The 20,850-nt window shown below is 39.3% G+C and overlaps 1 protein-coding gene across 7 annotated transcripts in view; it reads right to left on the bottom strand.

Annotated features, from left to right (window-relative positions):
• Positions 1–20,850, bottom strand: part of AMN1 (antagonist of mitotic exit network 1 homolog) — a 49,711-nt gene that overhangs the window by 16,943 nt on the left and 11,918 nt on the right. For all 7 annotated transcript variants that reach the window (XR_014803672.1, XR_014803671.1, XR_014803670.1 and 4 more), the window contains 4 exons: positions 13,034–13,166; positions 9,533–9,677; positions 8,512–8,729; positions 8,147–8,203 (listed from right to left, as the gene is read on the bottom strand). Coding sequence is in view for 3 of the 7 variants with exons in the window: in XM_021092085.2 (XP_020947744.1) it covers positions 8,147–8,203; positions 8,512–8,729; positions 9,533–9,677; positions 13,034–13,166 (553 nt within the window). In the remaining 4 variants the exon portion in view is untranslated. The remainder of the gene's footprint in view (positions 1–8,146; positions 8,204–8,511; positions 8,730–9,532; positions 9,678–13,033; positions 13,167–20,850) is intronic.

Below are 20,850 nucleotides of genomic sequence, written 5' to 3'. Positions count from 1 at the left end.
GCCAGGGATTGAACCCATGTCCTCATGGATACTAGTCAGGTTCATTAACCACTGAGCCAGGACGGGAACTCTGTAAGGGAACAATTTCTAAATATGCCCACTGCAATATTATTTGTAACAGTAAAAGAGTGGAGACTGGGTAAATAAATGGTGGTTCATTAATATGGTGTAACAGATAAAACCATTGCAATGAAAAATATCTACTTGTATTAATAGACATAAATCTTAAACACGATGTTAGTTCAGACACTTTAGAAAATAGTATGGTAGATATTACAAAGCTAAACATGTACTTAGCATGTGACTCAGCAATTCCATTCTAGGTATTTACCACCACCATTCCTGTCAAAAAATGCAAACATATGTCTACCTAGAGACGTGTATGCAAATGTCCACAGCAGTATTTGTAATCATCCAAACTTGGAACAACTTGAATGTCCATCAAATGGTGAATGTATGAACAAACTGTGTCATTTCTGTCCTATGTAATACTACTCAGAAAAAAAAGAAATGAAATATTAACAAATGCAACAACATGGGTGAATCTCAAAAATATTACGCCAAGTGAAAGAAGTCAAAGAAAAGACTAAAAAGCCAAACCACAGACAATATACTGCATGATTCCATTCATATAAAATTCTAGAAAAGGCAAAACTATACTGAGAAAAAGGAGTTGCTTGGGGGGAGGGCCACAGCAGGCAACTGACTACCAAGAGATGGGAGAAAGCTTTTCAGGGTGATGGAAATATTCTATATTTAATTGTGGTAATGGTTATAAGGCTAGATAACATTGCCAAAATTCATCAAACTGTACACTTAAAACAGGTGAATTTTATTGTATGTAAATTATTATTTTTCCTTTTTTTTTTTTTTTAGGGATGCACCTGCAGCATATGGAAGTTTCCAGGCTAGGGGTCGAATCAGACCTGCAGCTGCTGGCCTATACCACAGCCACAGCAATGCTGGATCTGAGCTATGTCTGCGATCTACACCACAGTTCATGGCAATGCCGGATCCTTAACCTACTGAGGCCAAGGACTGAACCTGCATCCTCATGGATACTAGTTGGGTTCTTAACCCATTGAGCCATGACAAGAACTCCCTATTGTATGTAAATTATACCTAATAAATCCTGAAAAGTTTTAAAAACATAATTTTGAATTAAAAAGCAAACTGTAAAACAAGAATATATTATGAAACTATTATATACGATTTACAAACATATAAAACAATACTGTACCTTGTTTACAAAAATATATATGCATACACACATATACATAGAGAAAGTTTCCAAACATGGATGGAAAAATATACAGGCATCTTTAGAATAGTGGATGAGTGGATAAACAAAATGTGATTACAACAGGCAAATTCATAAAGACAGAAAATAGAACAGAGTTTGCCAGAGGCTGGAAGAGAGGATAATGGGGAATTACTGCTTAAAGGGTAGAGACATTCCTGTCATGGCTCAGTTCCCGTCATGGCTAGTCTTCCCAACTAGCATCCATGAGGACGCAGGTTCAATCCCTGGCCTCGGTCAGTGGGTTAGGATCTGGCATTGCCGTGAGCTGTGGTGTAGGTTGTAGATGCGGCTCAGATCCTGCATTGCTGTGGCTGTGGCATAGGCCAGCGGCTGCAGCTCCAATTTAACCCCTAGTCTGGGAACCTCCATGTACCGCTGGTGCGGCGCTAAAAGACAAAAAAAACCCCAAAACATAACATAAAGAGTTTCAATTTGGGATGATGAATCTTAGGTAAGGAATCAGACATGACTTGCTAGGAACCACCAAAACTCTAATCAGACTTTCAATCTAGCAGGCTGATTCCCAAGGAATAAGCTGCCTTGGAGACCAGTTAAAAGTCATCCGTTATGGGCTGTTCTGTTACAACTTCCCTCTACCCCCTACCCAAAACCATTACCCACATTCTTAAGGAGCAACCTGAGGAGACTGCCTCCCCCTAACCCTTGACTATTGACTCAGCACAAGAACTACCCTTTTCCTATACAAGTGAGTGGCAGGGAGTTTGAGTCCTCTCTCAGTTCTCCTGGCCAATCTGTTGGTCAGTAAAACTCGCTTGCAGTCTCAGGACTCTGGCCTCCTGCCTCTTTGATTTTCTGCTCTAACAATGAAAAATTTCTGGAGATAGAAAACGGTGACGGCTGCCCAATGATGTGAATGTACTTAATTCCACTGAATTGTACACTAAAAATAGTTGAAATAGTAAACTTTTCATATATTTGACCATAGCAAAAATTTTTTTAAACCAATTCTGGAAGATTCATCTAATGTTTGTATTAAATGTCAGTCTTTAGGAGAGGTCCATAGACTTTTTTTTTAGGGTCCTACTCGTGGTGTATGGAAGTTCCCAGGCTAGGAGCCAAATCAGAGCTGTAGCTGCCGGCCTATGCCACAAGCCAGAGAAACTTGGGATCCAAGCTGCATCTGCAACCTACACCACAGCTCATGGCAATGCCGGTTCCTTAACCCACTGAGCAAGGCCAGGGATCAACCTGAGTCCTCCTGGATATCAGTCGGGTTCGTTACCACTGAGCCACGATGGGAACTCTGGTCCTTAGAATTTTAATCAAATTTATTTTCAAATTATAAATTAGCAATACTGATCATTTAATCTCCTGGAGTTGGGGGTTCCCATTGTGGGTCAGCAGAAATGAATCTGACTAGTATCCATGAGGATATAGGGTTGGTCCCTGGCCTAGCTCAGTGGGTTAAGGATCTGGCCTTGCCATGAGCTGTAGTGTAAGTCACAGATGCAGCTTGGATCTGGCATTGCTGTAGTGTAGACCAGTGGCTACTGCTCCAATTCGACCCTTAGCTTGAGTGGATTCGGCCCTTAAAAGACATAATAATAATAATATTCCCAGAGTTGAACAAATTAAAAGCACCAGATTAAAACAGGGTATCTAATAAATGGAAGGCATACATTACCCAAAAGAGAAGAATCAGTTAAAAAAAATGAAAATGTTTGTATTTCAATTTCAGTCAGAAATTGTAGTCACCAAGATGCTATAAGTCAAAGGTTAAAACATATTCATTATAGTTTAAGGAAGGAATTAAGTTCTAACAAATTTTAGAAAGATTTCCATTAAAAGGCTTTGGCACTTACAGAAATTGGCTTTGGAAAAATGAAAAATTCAATCAGTGATACGACAATGACCAGGTCTGCTTAGGTTGGTGTTTCTAATTTTATGTCTTTCTTTTATTTTTTCCTTTCCTAGGGCCGCTTCCTGTGGCATATGGAGGTTCCCAGGGTAGGGGTCTAATCGGAGCTGTAGCCACAGGCCTACGCCAGAGCCACAGCACTGAAGGATCTGAGCCTTGTCTGAGACCCACCACAGCTCCGGCAACGCCAGATCCTTAACCCACTGAGCAAGGCCAGGGATTGAAACCGCAACCTCATGGTTCCTAGTCAGATTCGTTAACTACTGCACCACAACGGGAACTCTGGTGTTTCTAACTTTTTTTTTTTTTTTTTTTTTTTTTTTTTTTGTCTTTTTTGCTATTTCTTTGGGCCGCTCCCGTGGCATATGGAGGTTCCCAGGCTAGGGGTCGAATCGGAGCTCTAGCCACCGGCCTACGCCAGACCCACAGCAACGTGGGATCCGAGCCGCATCTGCAACCTACACCACCGATCACGGCAACGCCGGATCGTTAACCCACTGAGCAAGGACAGGGACCGAACCCGCAACCTCATGGTTCCTAGTCGGATTCGTTAACCACTGCGCCACGACAGGAACTCCCTGGTGTTTCTAACTTTATAGCACTGAAGTAAATATTTCCTACCACTGCATAACAACTAATTTCCTGATGGTCTTATTAAGAAGTGATAAACTAGGTTAACTGTTTGAGAGCTTTGTTAAAAATAACGGTGATTATAGGAGAATGTTGTTGTAGGAATTAAATAATGAATATAAGGTAGGAGTATGGAAGGTAGAATATATTAAGTGTAAGTATTTAAAACAGTAAAAATTATGGCAGAGTTTATTGTCCCTACAGTTAGGATACATTTGGAATTTGGAACTTTGTTATTTTAAAAAAGGTAATTTCTTTTTTTTTTTTTTTTTTTTTTTTTTTTTTTTGTCTTTTTGCTATTTCTTGGGCCGCTCCCGCGGCATATGGAGGTTCCCAGGCTAGGGGTCGAATCGGAGCTGTAGCCACCGGCCTACGCCAGAGCCACAGCAACGCGAGATCCGAGCCGTGTCTGCAACCTACACCACAGCTCACGGCAACGCCGGATCGTTAACCCACTGAGCAAGCGCAGGGACCGAACCCGCAACCTCATGGTTCCTAGTCGGATTCGTTAACCACTGCGCCACGACGGGAACTCCTAAAAAAGGTAATTTCTTAATTAAAAGATTTGCTAAAAATATATATGCTATTTTACATATATACACACACATACAAGCAGGATGCAGCTATATATATACGACAAAAAACTCTTTTGGTAATAAAGCAAGTAGAAATATTTTGGCAAAAAATGGCACCACCAATCTATTACAACAGTGATTACTAACATTTATAATTCATTTGCAGCCTGCTTACTTCCAAAAAGGATTTGATGTGACTTACTGTTGAAAAGCACAGTTATGGGAGTTCCCTTCGTGGCTCAGTGGTTAACAAATCCAACTAGGAATCATGAGGTTGCGGGTTCGATCCCTGCCCTTGCTCAGTGGGTTAAGGATTCAGCGTTGCTGTGATCCGGCTCGGATCCCACGTTGCTGTGGGTCTGGCGTAGGCCGGTGGCTACAGCTCCGATTCGACCCCTAGCCTGGGAAACTCCATATGTCATGGGAGCGGCCCAAGAAATGGCAAAAAGACAGAAAAAAAAAAAAAAAAAAAGAAAGAAAGAAAAGAAAAGCACAGTTATATTAATTAAGAGTAAAAACAAAGTAAAACACTATTAACTGGGAAAGGAAGAAACCAAAATCGTGGGACAAAAGGCTTCTTTTTAAAAATTTAAAAAAATTATTTACATTATTTATTTGTTTTTTTTACTTTTTATTTTTTTGTTTTTTGTCTTTTTTTGGGCTGCACCGCAGCACATGGAGGTTCCCAGGCAAGGGGTCCAACAGGAGCTGTAGCCGTCGGCCTATGCCAGAGCCACAGCAATGCCAGATCCAAGCCGCATGTACAACTTACACCACAGCTCACAGCAAGGCCAGGGATTAACCACTGAGCCACGACGGGAACTCCAACATTTATTTTTATTTACATATTTTGGCCAAGCCCTTGGCATGTGGACGTTTCCAGGATAGGAATAGAAACTGTACCATGGCAGTGGCAACTCCAGATCCTTAAGCCACTGCACCACCAGGAAATTCCCACAAAAGGCTTCTTAATATGTATACTAGAAACAGGTTATTTGTGCCATACGAGTCACTTAATATAAAAGCTGACCGCTCATTTAAAATCTTTTTTATTTTTTAAATTTTTTTGTCTTTTAGGAACGCACCTAGGGCATATGGAGGTTCCCAGGCTAGGGGTCCAATCGGAGCTGTAGACGCCAGCCTACGCCAGAGCCACACCAACTCAGGACCAGAGCCATGACCTACCCTATGGCTCATGGCAACACCAGATCCTTAACCCACTGAGTGAGGCCAGGGATGGAACTCACATCCTCATGGATCCTAGTCGGGTTCATTAACTGCTGAGCCAAGACAGGAATTACTCATTTAAGATCTTTTAAAATGGCTGCACAATGTGGTTTTTGTGGAGGAAGAACCTTTTCTCTATCCTCTTATGTTTGAAAAAACTGAGTTTATTCACAAGCTCACAAAGAGGCTCAAAGAAATGGCTCGAATTTAAAAACAAGGTTTAGCGTTTATATACCATCTTAATTAGGGAAGGGGAGGGAGAGAAAGGAAACTTAGAGAAAAACAAATGACTTTTAGGGCAGACAAAATGGACCTTAAGGAGAGTAGATGGGAGCTATGATAAACTTATGACAATGTTTGTTTAATGAAATTTGTCATCTGAATTCTCCAGTGGTTGGTGTGATCTCCTCACATAGGGGAAATCTTCCTTTTATTTTTGGCCGTATCCCGCTGCATGTGGAGGTTTCTGTGACAACACAGGATCCTTAATCCACTGTGCCACAAGGGAACTCTGGGGAAATCTTCCTTAATGATTGAGGAAGCTGAGGAAGATCTGAAGCAGTTGAATTCTTTTAGAAAGGTCTGATTCTAGGCAGATGGGGATAATGGAAGGGGGGATCAGACAAAGCCTTTTTTTTTTTTTGCGTCTATTGATTCTCAAACATCTTCAGCTCAAAATAATTTTTATCCCACAGAGGCATATTCTGGATACCTTTATGGATTCAGAAGAATAAGATGGTGAGAGAATAAATGTGATGTCAAGAAAAATATATTGGGAAAAATGAATGGATATATATATATATATGTATAACTGATTCACTCTGCTGTATACCTGATACCAATACAACACTGTAAGTCTGCTATACTCCAATAATATTTTTTTAAAAAAGAGAAAAATACATTGACAAGAGAATAAGTAGTCCTGGCAAAAATATCAGGTATGAAAGTTCTTTTTTTTTTTTTTTTTAGGGCTGCATCTAAAAAAAGGTTTAGTTTTTTTTGTTTGTTTGTTTTTTTTTCCATTTCTTGGACCACTCCTGCGGCATATGGAGTTTCCCAGGCTAGGGGTCGAATCGGAGCTATAGCCACCAGCCTACGCCAGAGCCACAGCAATGCGGGATCCGAGCCGTGTCTGCAACCTACACCACAGCTCACGGCAACACTGGATCCTTAACCCACTGAGCAATGGCAGGGATCGAACCTGCAACCTCATGGTTCCTAGTCGGATTCCTTAACCACTGTGCCACGACGGGAACTCCAGGTTTAGGTTTTTTAGGAAACTGACACATGAAGGTTCTCAGGCTAGGGGTCGAATCAGAGCTGTAGTTGCTGGCCTACACCACAGCTCACAGCAATGCTAGATCCTTAACCCACTGAGCAAGGCCAGGGATGGAACTTGCCTCCTCTTGGATCCTAGTCAGATTAGGTTCTGCTGTGCCACAATGGGAACTCCTGAAAATTCTAAGAATGTTGTTTTACATTTATAAAATTTCACTTTTTCATCCATAATAAGACCATCCTTAAATATATCAGAAGCTAAAACTTCTGGAAAATAAGAACTTTTATTGGAAGTAAAGTGGGTTTTATGGAGTTCCTGCTGTGGTACAGTGCCTTAAGAATCTGACTGCAGTGGCTAAGGCCACTGCAGAGGTGCAGGTTTAATCCCTGGCCTGGCAGTGTGGGTTAAAGGATCTGGCGTAGGTTGCAGCTGCGGCTCAGATTTAATCCCTGGCCCAGGAACTTCCATATGCTAAGAATGCGGCCATTAAAAAAAAATGGATTTTTAGGAGTTCCCATCGTGGCACAGTGGTTAATGAATCTGACTAGGAACCATAAGGCCGCAGGTTTGATCCCTGGCCTTGCTCAGTGGGTTGAGGATCCAGCATTGCCGTGAGCTGTGGTGTAGGTCTCGGACACAACTCGGATCCTGAGGTGCTGTGGCTCTGGCATAGGCTGGTGGCTACAGCTCTGATTAGACCCCTAACGTGGGAACCTCCATATGCCACGGGAGCAGCCCTAGAAAAGACCAAAAAAAAAAAAAAAAAAAAAAAAAAGGATTTTATTATAAATTATACTTTATTTCCTATCTTTACCAATTTTATTTCATTCTAGGAATAAAGAGGTATAGGGGAAAAAAATTCCATGGAAATACCTAAGTGAAAATAGGCACTAGTTATCTGCTAGCTTTAAAAAAGAATTTCTGGGGCGTTCTGTTGTGGCACATCGGTAACAAACCCAACTAGCATCCATGAGGATGCAGGTTCATTCCCTGGCCTCACTCAGTGGGTTCAGGATCCAGCACTGCAGTGAGCTGTGGTGTAGGCTGAAGTTAAGGCTCCAATCCCAAATGGCTGTGGCTGTGCCATAGGCCAGTGGCTACAGTTCTGATTCAACCCCTAGCCTGGGAACACTTTTATGCCTGTGGGTGTGGCCCTAAAAAGACAAAAAAAAAAAAAAAAAAAAAAAAAAAAAAGAATTTCTGGAGATAACGTAAACATTTAGTCATCATCTTTACAGATATTTTTAAATTACCTCTAATTTCTTGGCACAAGGTCCCCTAACAAGTGCAACCACGCCGCTGTCAGATACCTAAGCAAAGGCAAAAAGGAACATAGCATGTGAATAGAGATGATATAAGTACATTTTTCTAAAAAGTATTAATTATTTAGATATAATTTTATTGCCTCCCATTTAACAAACATGTGTTTTAGCCACACTTAGTTTCCACCTTTACTTAAAATAATTAAGGGGGATATGCCAAATTATACTGCAATTATTTAATACTACCAAAGAATGAAGTTAATAATTTCAGCAACAACAAAAGGACTTAATTACATTTTGATGAGTCATGGGTCAAATACATACAATCCAACATTTCAAGTCTATATTGCATTTACCTGAGTGGCTGAAAAATCAACACACTGCAAAAGTGGGCAGTTTTCTCCTAATGCCTGCAAGGACACATCAGTAATCCCTAAGCAGCCTCCTAAATCAATGATCTTTAGCAGCCGGCAATTGAGAGCAAGAGCAAGAACTCCTTCGTCAGTGAGATTGCAGCATCTTTTCAAAGAAGCTTCATGCAGATATGAACAAGATGAAGCCACAGCTTTTATTCCTGAGGGAAAACATAACTCTGTGTCAATGAACTATATATGCTTATATATGAGAAATGTGACGGCTTTTCATTTCAGCAATCACCAGTACTGATACATCCAACTGTATGTTAACCTTTTTCAAAGTAGCCCATCTGTGGGGATATACTTATTTTCCAGTGATGTTGTGGTTATTTAAAACTCTTTTGGGACACAATGCTGTAAAGCATAAATTGACACAACACTGTAAATCAACTATAATAACAAAATTTTAAAAAACCTCTTCTGTCATGTTTCAGGAATTCTCTACGCAATCTGTAGTATATTCTTCAGAATATCTGCAATTAATTAAGCCTTTCTTTTTTTTCTTCTTCTTCTTTTTAAGGCTGTACCTGTGTCATATGGAAGTTCCTGGGCTAGGGGTCAAATCCGAGCCTCATCTGCAACCTATGCTGCAGTTTGTGGCAATGCAGGATCCTTAATCCACTAAGCAAGGCCAGGGATGGAACCTGCATACTCATGGATACTAGTTGGATTATTAACCCGTTGAGCAGCCACAACAGGAAATCCTTAGAACTGATTCTAAGCAAGAATTCTAATTTGGATTCTTTAGCTTTGTTTGAATATTTTTATTGATAAATATAGTTTCCTTTTCTTTGACATCTTCATACTCTCTTTAACATATTTTCCCTTTCTCTGCTCCAAAATTATGCCATAAATCAACTATACTTCAATAGAACTTTAAAAAAATTGAAAAAAAAATCCACAAAATTTTGCCACATGGTGAGTAGTTCTCCACCAATTCATTAAGTGTTAATAAATATACCTTTTGAAGTGATGGAAATTCTGTTTTCTTTTGAGGAATTTAAATTTAACTTCTTCAGTTTTCTGCAGTTACATAGGTGCAGGAGAGCAGTATCTGAAATATCACAGCTTCGTAGATCTAGAGTTTGGACTTCAGGATGTAAAATCTATAATGAACACATGAATTTGAAAAATTAATTTTTGCTATTAATGTAAAGGTTTATTCCATGTTCAGTGTTTTGGTGGTCATAACAGACAAATGGCAGGTGAAAAATACAGCAATGAATACAGAAATATGTCTGTGTGGAGACAGATACATAAAGCAGGAAAAAACCAAGCCTACTTCCACCTGAGGTATAGCTTCTAGAGCCCCCAAAGTTCTCACCAGGACAGAGCACTGCTGAAACACCTGGTTCAGGGGAAGGACCCTCTAGACCCAGAAGCAGAACCAAGGTAGTGGAGGGTGCTTATCCTCTCCCAGTAGCTCCTCACTGTTATTAGAGATTCAAGCTATGGGCCTCTTTGCTCAGCAGGGATGATCTTTCATCACTTATATACCAAATGCTTATCTAGAACATTGACCTCCTTCATTCTTATTTTTGGAGCTAGTACAAACCTAGTATTACTGACCATTTACTTGAGGGCAACAAATAAAGATGAATTTCAAATCTTTTTTTTTTTTTGGTCTTTTTGTCTTTGTTGTTGTTGTTGCTATTTTTGGGCCGCTCCAGCGGCATATGGAGGTTCCCAGGCTAGGGGTCGAATCAGAGCTGTAGCCACCGGCCTACGCCAGAGCCACAGCAACGCGGGATCCGAGCCGCGTCTGCAACCTACACCACAGCTCACGGCAACGCCGGATCATTAACCCACTGAGCAAGGGCAGGGACCGAACCCGCAACCTCATGGTTCCTAGTCGGATTCGTTAACCACTGCGCCACAACAGGAACTCCCTCAAATCATTTTGAGCACTCATTCTGGGGGTATTTTTTTTCTTTTTTCTTTCTTTATTTATTTGTCTTTTTACTTTTTCTAGGGCCGCTCCCATGGCATATGGAGGTTCCCAGGCTAGGGGTCTAATCGGAGCTGTAGCCACCGGCTTACACCAGAGCCACAGCAACATGGAATCCGAGCGGCGTCTGTGACCTACACCACAGCTCACGGCAACACCAGATCCTTAACCCACTGAGCGAGGCCAGGGATTGAACCTGCAACTTCATGGTTCCTAGTCGGATTCATTAACCACTGCGCCACGACGGGAACGCCTCTTCTTTTTTATTTTTTTCAAAATAGAAATGGCTTTACTTTTCTGACCATGAAAGTAAAGTACTATTATTAAAACATTCAGACAACATATAAAAATTATAACGATGATACAAATTACTATTTCTACTTATTGAGCACTTACCAGGAAGTGTTTATACATTATGTCATTTAGCATTCTCTCTTCCTCTCTCTCACACACACTCCTGAGACACCAGACATTACAATTTTATAAATGAAGTAATTGAGGCACCCAGGGCTTAAGTAGCAACACAAAGCACACAGGTAAAAAAGGAGCAGAGCTAGGACTGGAAATCAGGTCTAATTCCAAAAGCCATGCTTTTAACTACTACAGCTAAAATTACCCAAAATTCCAACACCCAGAGACAAGCATAACATTAGTTTTGATGTTTTTTGAGTTTTTAAAAAAACCACTTGAAGAAAAAGGGGATCAGATCACATATATTTATAAATGAGTACTTTTTATAAAAATAATTTTTTCCATACAATTTCATTTTATGCATGCACCCTAACTTATTAAATGCATCCTACACTGGCAAACACTTAGGTTGAACATTCAGACTGATTTTAAGAGGTAGTATAGTGTATAAGAATATGTACTCTGGGAGTTCCCATCATGGCTCAGCAGAAATGAATCTAACTTAGCATGAGGACACAGGTTTGATCCATGGCCTTGATCAGGGGGTTAAGGATCTGGTGTTGACATGAGCTGTGGTGTAGGTCTCAGATGCACCTCAGATCTGGCATGGCTGTGGCTGTGGTATAGGCCGGCAGCTGCAGCTCTGATTCAACTCCTAGCTCTGTGAACTTCCATATGCCTCCAGTGTGGCCCTAAAATGCCTTAAGAAAAAGAAAAAAAAAAGAAAAAAAAAAAAAAGAACATGTATTCTGGAAGCAGACTGCCTGAGATAGTGATTGCGATCAAGCTCTGCTTTCTTGGTTTCCTTTTTCTTCCCTTTCTTCTTCTTTTTTTTTTTTTTTTTTTTTGTTGTTGTTGTTGTTGTTGTTGTTGTTGCTATTTCTTGGGCCGCTCCCGCGGCATATGGAGGTTCCCAGGCTAGGGGTTGAATCGGAGCTGTAGCCGCCGGCCTACGCCAGAGCCACAGCAACTCGGGATCCGAGCCGCGTCTGCAACCTACACCACAGCTCACGGCAACACCGGATCGTTAACCCACTGAGCGAAGGCAGGGACTGAACCCGCAACCTCATGGTTCCTAGTCGGATTCGTTAACCACTGCGCCACGACGGGAACTCCACTTCCCTTTCTTCTTTTCCTCCCTCCTTCCTTTCTTCTTCTTCTTCTTTTTTTTTTTTTTTGGCACGCCAGCAGCATGTGGAAGTTCCTGGGCTGGGGATAGAAACTGCATCCCTGTAACCTGAGCCACAGCAGTGACAACACCGGATCCTCAAACTGTTGAACCACAAGAGAACTGCTTTTTGTGCTTCACTTTCCTCATTAAAATAATATTTGTGCAATACATAACTGTTAATTATTTTTTATAAATAATGTTATGATGAGCATTCTTGTGTGCTTTAAAAATTATTTTCTTGAGATGAATACCAGAAGTAAATAGTAATTATGTGAGGTATATGGAAGTTATTGGGCTAGGGGTCAAATCAGAGCTGCAGCTGCTGGCCTACACCATAGCCACAGCAACATCGGATCCTTAACCCACTGAGTGAAGCCAGGGATCGAACCTGCATCCTCATGGATACTAGTCAGGTTTGATACCCCTGAGCCATGACAGGAACTCCTGATCAACATTTTTTTTTTTAATGAAATAAAACATACTAGAATAAAATAGAAATATCCAAGTGTACTGCTACAGTACTGTTACACATAGGTGTGGTTTGTGTCCTAGAGTCACCATGTAACATATATATTTCTTTCCATAGGGTTCTTTTTATGCCATTTGTTTATTCACCCGGAATTTTCATTTCTTTCCAGCTTTATTGCAGTATGCTTAATCAAAAAGTTTAAAACTTCTTGAAAACACGGAGACCATAGGTGCTGGTATCATGAAGACAAGGGAAATAACCGACAGAGTGGTAGGAAAAGATTTTTTTTTCAGAAACAATCACACCCAGACATTTTGGTTATTGGAGGAAAAAAGAACCCCAATGCTCTATTACATTTAAAATTTTTTATTAATCCTACAATAAAACATTGTTTCAAAAATCTGAAACCATATTTAAACAGTAAAATATAATATGCCTGCTTCACAGTTATATGCATTCTTACCTCACTTATATTTGAATCTGTTATCTGCCCTTGCACGCTCATTATTTTAATCAGTCTATCTTTTATGTTGGGTGGCAAAGGCTTAATGTCTGTGATAAATCTGGAAATATTCTTCATGAAGCACCAAAGGCATCTGAAATACAAATATAATATAGTAAATTACACTGTACAGGTACTGATTCCTAATATTTGTTTATCGCTATTTGTTAGCACTCAGTTCTTTCATAAACAGGGTATACATTATTAATATTTTTTTTGGCCATGGCTGTGGCATGTGGAAGTTCCTGGGGCAGGCACTGAACCTGAGCCACAGCAGTGACAATGCTGAATTCTCAACTGATAGGCCACCAGGAAACTCCCAGGGTATCCATTTTATATGAATATTTACAAGTTAAGTTTTGGTAAGATTCAAAAGCCTAGTCTATCTAACTACCTGGTATTCTGTGATAATCTATGTGGGAAAAGAATCTGAAAAAGAATGGATGTGTATATGTATAACTGAATCACTTTGTTTTATAGCAGAAATGATCACAACATTGTAAATCAACTATATTTCAATAAAACTTAAAACAATAAAAAAAAACATGCCCAGTCTGTGCTCACTTATGAACAGGCTGTTTTTCCTCTACAGTTTTTTTCCTCTCAGTGTACCTTATTTACTAAAATGACAAAAAAAAAAAAAAAAAAAAAAAAAAAAAGGATTTTTCCTAAGTCAGTCCATACCTAAGACACAATTAGCACCAAGATTTCAATCATGTACCGCTAAGTAAATATTAAACTAGGGCATACTTTTTTTTTTTTTTTGCCTTTTTTTTTAGGGCCACACTCAGCATATGGAGGTTCCTAGGCTAGGGGTTGAATCAGAGCTGTAGCTGCAGGCCTATGCCACAGCCGCAGCCACATCAGATCCGAGCTGCGTCTGCAACCTACACCACATTTCACGGCACCGCAGGATTCTTAACCCACTGAGTGAGGCCAGGGATCAAACCTACAACCTTGTGGTTCCTATTCAGATTCGTTTCTGCTGTGACATGACAGGAACTCCTAAACTAGGGCCTACTATTTGACACATTTTGTTAATCCAACAACTTGCTTTCACTATTTTCTCTTAAATTATACAGGTTTAAAAATCACTCAAGAAAGAACTGTAACCACAAAGATTCCCCAAACAGTACAAATCTCAGAGGTAACAAACTTACGGCCAGGATTGTATATGCAACAACCAAGACCTGTATGACCAGTGTATCTCATGTGTGGCCTGAAATTCCGACCATCTGAGAAATCCATACTTTAAACAAATAAATACAAATCTGTTTCATTTCTGCCTACACACTCACCCACATATACACAACTTAACATTCATAAATAAATATCACACACTTCAATTTTTTAGTGCAACCTTAATTTCTTTTCTTCTTTTGGCTGCTTCTGCTTTTCCCTCTGCTATCCTTCCCTCTTCTGTTAGTTTGGTTCCTTGTGCTAGTGTATATTCTTTATTATTTTTTCTCTGTGCTCATACACACATTTACTCACACCTGTATTTATGAACTCATATATACATTTCAAGGATTAGGGTTGGAGGTGGGGAGAGATCACTGTGTTCAAGCATGGCATCATTGTATACCCTCTTTCATTCAATATCTTAGGAAACTCTTCAAAGCATCAGTATAGTTGTAATTTTCCTTTAATGGCCATACAATATTTCACAGTCTGGACTTTTTTTTTTTTTTTTGTCTTTTTAGGGCCACACCCATGGCATATAGAAGTGCTCTGGCTCTTGGTTGAATCAGCTGTAGCTGCTGGCCTAGGCCACAGCCACTTGGAATCCTGAGCCGTTTCTTCAACCTACACCACAGCTCATTGCAACACCAGATCCTCAGCCCACTGAGCGGGGCCAGGGATTGAACCTATGTCCTCATGGATACTAGTCAGGTTCGTTATCACTGAGCCACAATGGGAACTCCAGGACGACTTATTTAGTCATCCCCTATTGATGAGCATTCTACCGTTTCTAGGATATGTTAAAGCATAATGTCAGATTGTTTTCTTCACATTTTCATCATCAGTGTTGGAGGGTTCCTTTTCATCTACATCTCTTAAGCAATAATTGTTATCTATTTTACTTTTTTTTTCCATTTATTTCCATCATACCCATTTCCCGAGCCCATCCCCCACCACTCGAGGAAACCATTCTAATGTCTAAGTTGTTTCCTTTTGTTGTATGTGTACTTTTAACGTAATTGTCCTATGTGTACTCCTAATTTATGTATGGTGTTATAGATTTAATTTTTCACTCAGCACTGTTTTTAAGATCTACCTACTCTTTTTCATATTTTTTTTTGGCTGTGCCGATGACATATGGAAGTTCCCAGGCCAGGGACTGAACCCATACCAGAGCAGCAACTCCAGCTGCTACAGAGACAACACAAAATCCTTACCTGCTGTGCCACAAGAGAACTTCAAGATCTACCTATTCTTTTTCTTTTTTAATAATTTTTAAGTTTTTCGATTACATCTGGTTTACAGTGTTCTGTCAATTTTCTACTGTACAGCAAGGTGAACCAGTCACACATACATGTATACATTCTTTTTTCTCATATTATCATGCTCCATCATAAGTAACTAGATATACTTACCAGTGCTACAGAGCAGGATCTCATTGCCAATCCATCCCAAAGGCAAGAGTTTGCATCTATTAGCCCCAAATTCCCAGTCCATCCCACTCTCTCCCCCTCCCCACTGGCAACCACAAACCTGCTCTCCATGTCCATGATTTTCTTTTCCATGGAGAGGTTCATTTGTGTTGTATATTAGATACCACATATAAATTATATCATAAGGTATTTGTCTTTCTCTTTCTGACTTGCTTTACTCGGTATGAGAGTCTATAGTTCCATCCACATTGCTGCAAATGGCATTATTTTGTTCTTTTTTATGGCTGAGTAGTATCCCATTGTGTATATGTACCACCTCTTCTTAATCCAATCATCTGTTAATGGACATTTAGGTTGTTTCCACGTCTTGCCTATTGTGAACAGTGCTGCAATGAACATACAGGTGCATGTGTCTTCTTTTAAATTTTTTAAAAGTATTTTTTATTACTCAATGAATTTATTACATTTATAGTTGTACAATGATCATCACAATCCAATTGTATAGGATTTCCATCCCACAGCCCCAGCACATGCTCCCACCCCCCAAACTGTCTCCTTTGGAGACCATAAGTTTTTCAAAAGTCTGTGAGTATGTGTTCTGCAAAGAAGTTCATTCTGTCCTTTTTTCAGATTCTACATGTCGGTGAAAACATCTGATGTTGGTGTCTCATTGCATGGCTGACTTCACTTAGCATGATAATTTCTAGGTCCATCCATGTTGCTAAAAATGCCAGTATTTCATTCCTTTTAATGGCTGAGTAATATTCCATTGTGTATATGTACCACATCTTCTGGATCCATTCCTCTGTCGATGGACATTTAGGTTGTTTCCATGTCTTGGCTATTGAAAATAGTGCTGCGATGAACACTGGAATGCATGTGTCCTTTTGAGTCATGGTTTTCTCTGGATAGATGCCCAGGAGTGGGATTGCTGGATCAAATGGTAGTTCTGTGTTTAGTTTTCTGAGTAATCTCCATATTGTTTTCCACAGTGGTTGCACCAATTTACAATCCCACCAACAGTGATAGGGTTCCTTTTTCTCCACACCCTCTCCAGCACTTATTGTTTATAGGCTTTTTGATGATGGCCATTCTGGCTGGTGTTAAGGTGGTACCTCATAGTGGTTTTGATTTGTATTTCTCTAATAATGAGTGATGTTGAACATCTTTTCATGTGTTTTTTGACCATGTATATGTCTTCTTTGGAGAATTGTCTGTTTAGATCGTCTGCCCATTTTTTGATGGGGTTGTCTTTTTGGTATTGAGCTGCAGAAGGTGATGTGTCTTTTTTAAGGAAAGTTTTGTCCAGATACAAGCCTAAGAGTGGAATTGCTGGGTCATATGATAGTTCTATAGATAGTTTTCTAAGGTACCTCCATACTGTTTTCTATAGTGGTTGTACCTATTTACATTCCCACCAACAGTACAGGAGGGTTCCCTTTTCTCCACACCCCCTTCAGCATTTGTTATGTATGGACTTATTAAAGATGGCCATTCTGACTGGTGTGCAGTTTTGATTTGCATTTCTGTAATAAGCAGGGATATTGAGCACTTTTTCATGTGCCTGTTGGCCATCTTTATATCTTCCCTGGAGAAATGTCTAATTCAGATCTTTTGCCCACTTTTTAATTGGGTTATTGCCTTTTTTGCTGTCGAATTATTTAAGTTGTTTGTATAGAGATGAAGCCCTTGTCAGTTGCATCATTTGAAACTATTTTCTCCCATTCTGTAAGTTGTCTTTTTGTGTTTTTTATGGTTTCTTTTGCTGTATAAAACCCTGTCAGTTTGATTAGGTCCCATTGATTTGTTTTTTTTATTTCTGTTGCCTTGGGAGACTAACCTGAGAAAACATTTGTAAGGCTGATGTCAGAGAATGTTTTGTCTGTGTTCTCTTCTAGGAGTTTGATGGTGTCCTATTTTACGTTTAAGTCTTTAAACCATTTTGAGTTTATTTTTGTGCATGATATAAGGGTATGTTCCAATTTCATTAATTTACATGCAGCTGTCCAGTTTTCCCAGCACCACCTACTAAAAAGACTGTCTTCTTCCCATTTTATACTCTTGCTTTCTTTGTCAAAGGTTGATTGACCCTATATGTCTGTGTTTATTTCTGGGTTTCTTATTCTGTTCCATTGGTCTGTATGTCTGTTTTGGTATCAGTACTGCACTGTCTTGATGACTGTGGCTTTGTAATACTGCCTGAAGCCTGGGAGAGTTAAGCCTCCTGCTTTGGCAATTCTGGGTCTTTCGTGGTTTCATATAAATTTTTGGATTGTTTGTTCTAGTTCTGTGAAAAATATCATGGGTAATTTGATAGGGATTGCATTGAATCTGTAGATTGCGTTGGGTAGCATGGCCATTTTTACTACATTAATTTTTCAACCCAGGAGCATGGAATATCTTCCCATTTCTTTGAGTCCTTTTAAATTTCCTTGATTAATGTTTTATAGTTCTCAGCATATAAGTCTTTCACCTCCTCAGTCAGCTTTATTCCCAGATATATGATTTTTTGGGGGGTGTGATTTTAAAAGGCATTGTATTTTTGTATTCCTTTTCTAACGTTTTATTGCTAGAATACAGAAATGCAACTGGTTTCTGAATGTTAATCTTATATCCTATAATTTGTTGAATTTGTTCATCAGTTTGAATAGTTTTGGGTTGAGTCCTTACGGTTTTCTATATATAGCATCATGTCATCTGTATAGAGTGACAATTTTACCTCTTCTCTTCCAATTTGGATACCTTTTATTTCTTTTGTTTGTCTGATTGCTGTGGCTAGGACTTCCAACGCTATGCTGAATAAAAGTGGTGAGAGTGGGCATCCTTGCCTTGTTCCAGATTTTAGCGGGAAGTCTTTCAGCTTTTCTCCATTATTATATTTGCTGTGGGTTTGTTGTAAATGGCTTTTATTATGTTAAGGTATGTTCCCTCTATACCCACTTTGATAAGAGTTTTTATTATGAATGGTGGACCTTGTCAAATGCTTTTTCTGCATCTATTGAGATGATCATGTGGCTTTTAACTTTTCTTTTGTTAATGCAGTGTATGACATTGATTGACTTGTGTATCTGGGATGAATCCCACTTGGTCGTGGTGTATGATCTTTTGTACGTGTTGTTGAACTCAGCTGGTTAAAATTTTGTTGAGAATTTTTGTGTCGATATTCATCAAAGATATTGGCCTATAGTTTTCTTTTTTGGTAGTATCTTTGTCTGGTTTTGTGATGGTGGCACCACAGAATGTTTTGGGGAGTGTTCCTTCTTCAACACTTTGGAAAAGTTTAAGAAGGATGGGTATAAGTTCCTCTTTGTATGTTTGGTAGCATTCACCTGTGAAGCAATCTAGTCCTGGACTTTTATTTGTAGGGAGTGTTTTTATAACATATTCAATTTCATTTCTAGTGATTTGTCTGTTCAGCTGATCTATTTCTTCTTGATTCAGTTTTGGCAGGCTGTAAGTCTCTAGAAAGTTGTCCATTTCTTCTAGGTTGTCAGATTTGTTGGGACATAATTATTCATGATATTCTCTTATGGTTTTTTTGTATTTCTGCAGTATCCATTGTGATTTCTCCTTTTTCATTTCTTATTTTATTTGGGTTTCTGTCTGGCCAGAGGTTTGTCAATTTTGCTTATCTTTTCAAAGACCCAGTTCTTAGTTTTATTGATTTTTTCTATTGTTTTTTTAATCTCTATTTCATTGATTTCCTCTCTGATCTTTATGATTTTCTTCCTTCTGCTAACTTCAGGTTTTATTTGTTCTTTCTCTAAACCATTTAGGTGGTGGGTTGTCGATGTGAGATTTTTCTTCTTTTTTGAGGAACACCTGTGTTGTTATGAATTTCCCTCTAAGCACTGCTTTTGTGGAATCCCACAGATTTTGAATGGTTGTCTTTATTATCATTTATCTCAAGTTTTTTTTTTTTTTTTTTGTCTTTTTGCCTCTTTATAGGGCTGCTCCTGCGGCATATGGAGATTCCCAGGCTAGGGGTCTAACTGGAGCCATAGCAACCGGCCTACACCAGAGCCACAGCAACGTGGGATCCGAACTGTGTCTGCAACGTACACCACAGCTCATGGCAATGCCGTATCCTCAACCCACTGAGCAAGGCCAGGGATCAAACCCGCAACCTCATGGTTCCTAGTCAGATTCGTTAACCACTGCGCCATGATGGGAACTCCTCAAGGTATTTTTTAATTTCCTTCTTGATTTCCTCATTGTCATTGCTTTTTCAGTAGCATATTGTCTAGTATCCATGTATTTAGTTTTCTTCTCATTTCTTTTCCTGTGGTTGATTTCTACTTTCATGCTATTGTGGCCAGAGAAGATACTTGAAATAATTTCTATACTCTTAAATTTTCTGAGGTTAGCTTTATGCCCCAGTATGTCAGCAATCCTTGAAGATGTTCCTTGTGCACTTGAGAAGAATGTATATTCTGATTTTTTTGGATATAATCTCCTGAAAATGTTGATTAAGTGTAACTCCTCTATTGTGTCATTTAGGATCTCTGTTGCCTTATTGATTTTCTGCCTAGAGGATCTATCCATTGATGTGAGTGGGGTGTTAAAGTCTCCTACTACTGTATTCCCATCAATTTCTCCTTTTATGCCTGTTAGTATTTGTTGTAGGTACTTGGGTGCTCCTGTATTAGGGGCATATATATTGACTATTGTTAATATCCTCTTCTTGAATGGCTTCTTTTAACATTAAATAGTGTCCTTCTTCGTCTTTCTTTATGGCATTCATTTTAAAATCTATTTTGTCTAAGTATTCTAATACCTGCTTTCCTGTCTTGTCCACTGGCATAAAATATCTTTTCCCATCCCCTCACTTTCAATCTATATGTGTCCTTTGCCCTAAGGTGGGTCTCTTGTAGACAGCAGATTGTAGGTTTTTGCTTTTCTATCCAGTCTGCCACTCCTTGTCTTTTGATTGATGCATTCAGTCCATTGACATTTAAGGTAATTATCGATAGACCTTGTTTTCCAGTTGATTCTGTTTCTCCTTTTTCTTTTTTTGGTTGGATCATTTCCATTTATTTTATGCTTGTGTACTTTTCTTTTTAGTTTTTGTGAAGGTAATGTTTGGTTTTGATTTGTGGTTGCCAAAGATCTACCTATTCTTAAATGTTGGAAAATCTCATGGGTGAAAAGTGGTATCTCATT

This window comes from Sus scrofa, chromosome 5 (assembly GCF_054392235.1).
Source record: "Sus scrofa isolate SSC_HxYL_T2T_F1_AM1 chromosome 5, Sscrofa_HxYL_maternal_Yorkshire_Landrace_v2.0, whole genome shotgun sequence".
NCBI classification, from domain to species: Eukaryota; Metazoa; Chordata; class Mammalia; order Artiodactyla; family Suidae; genus Sus; species Sus scrofa.
This window is presented reverse-complemented; position numbering and strand designations above follow the sequence as displayed.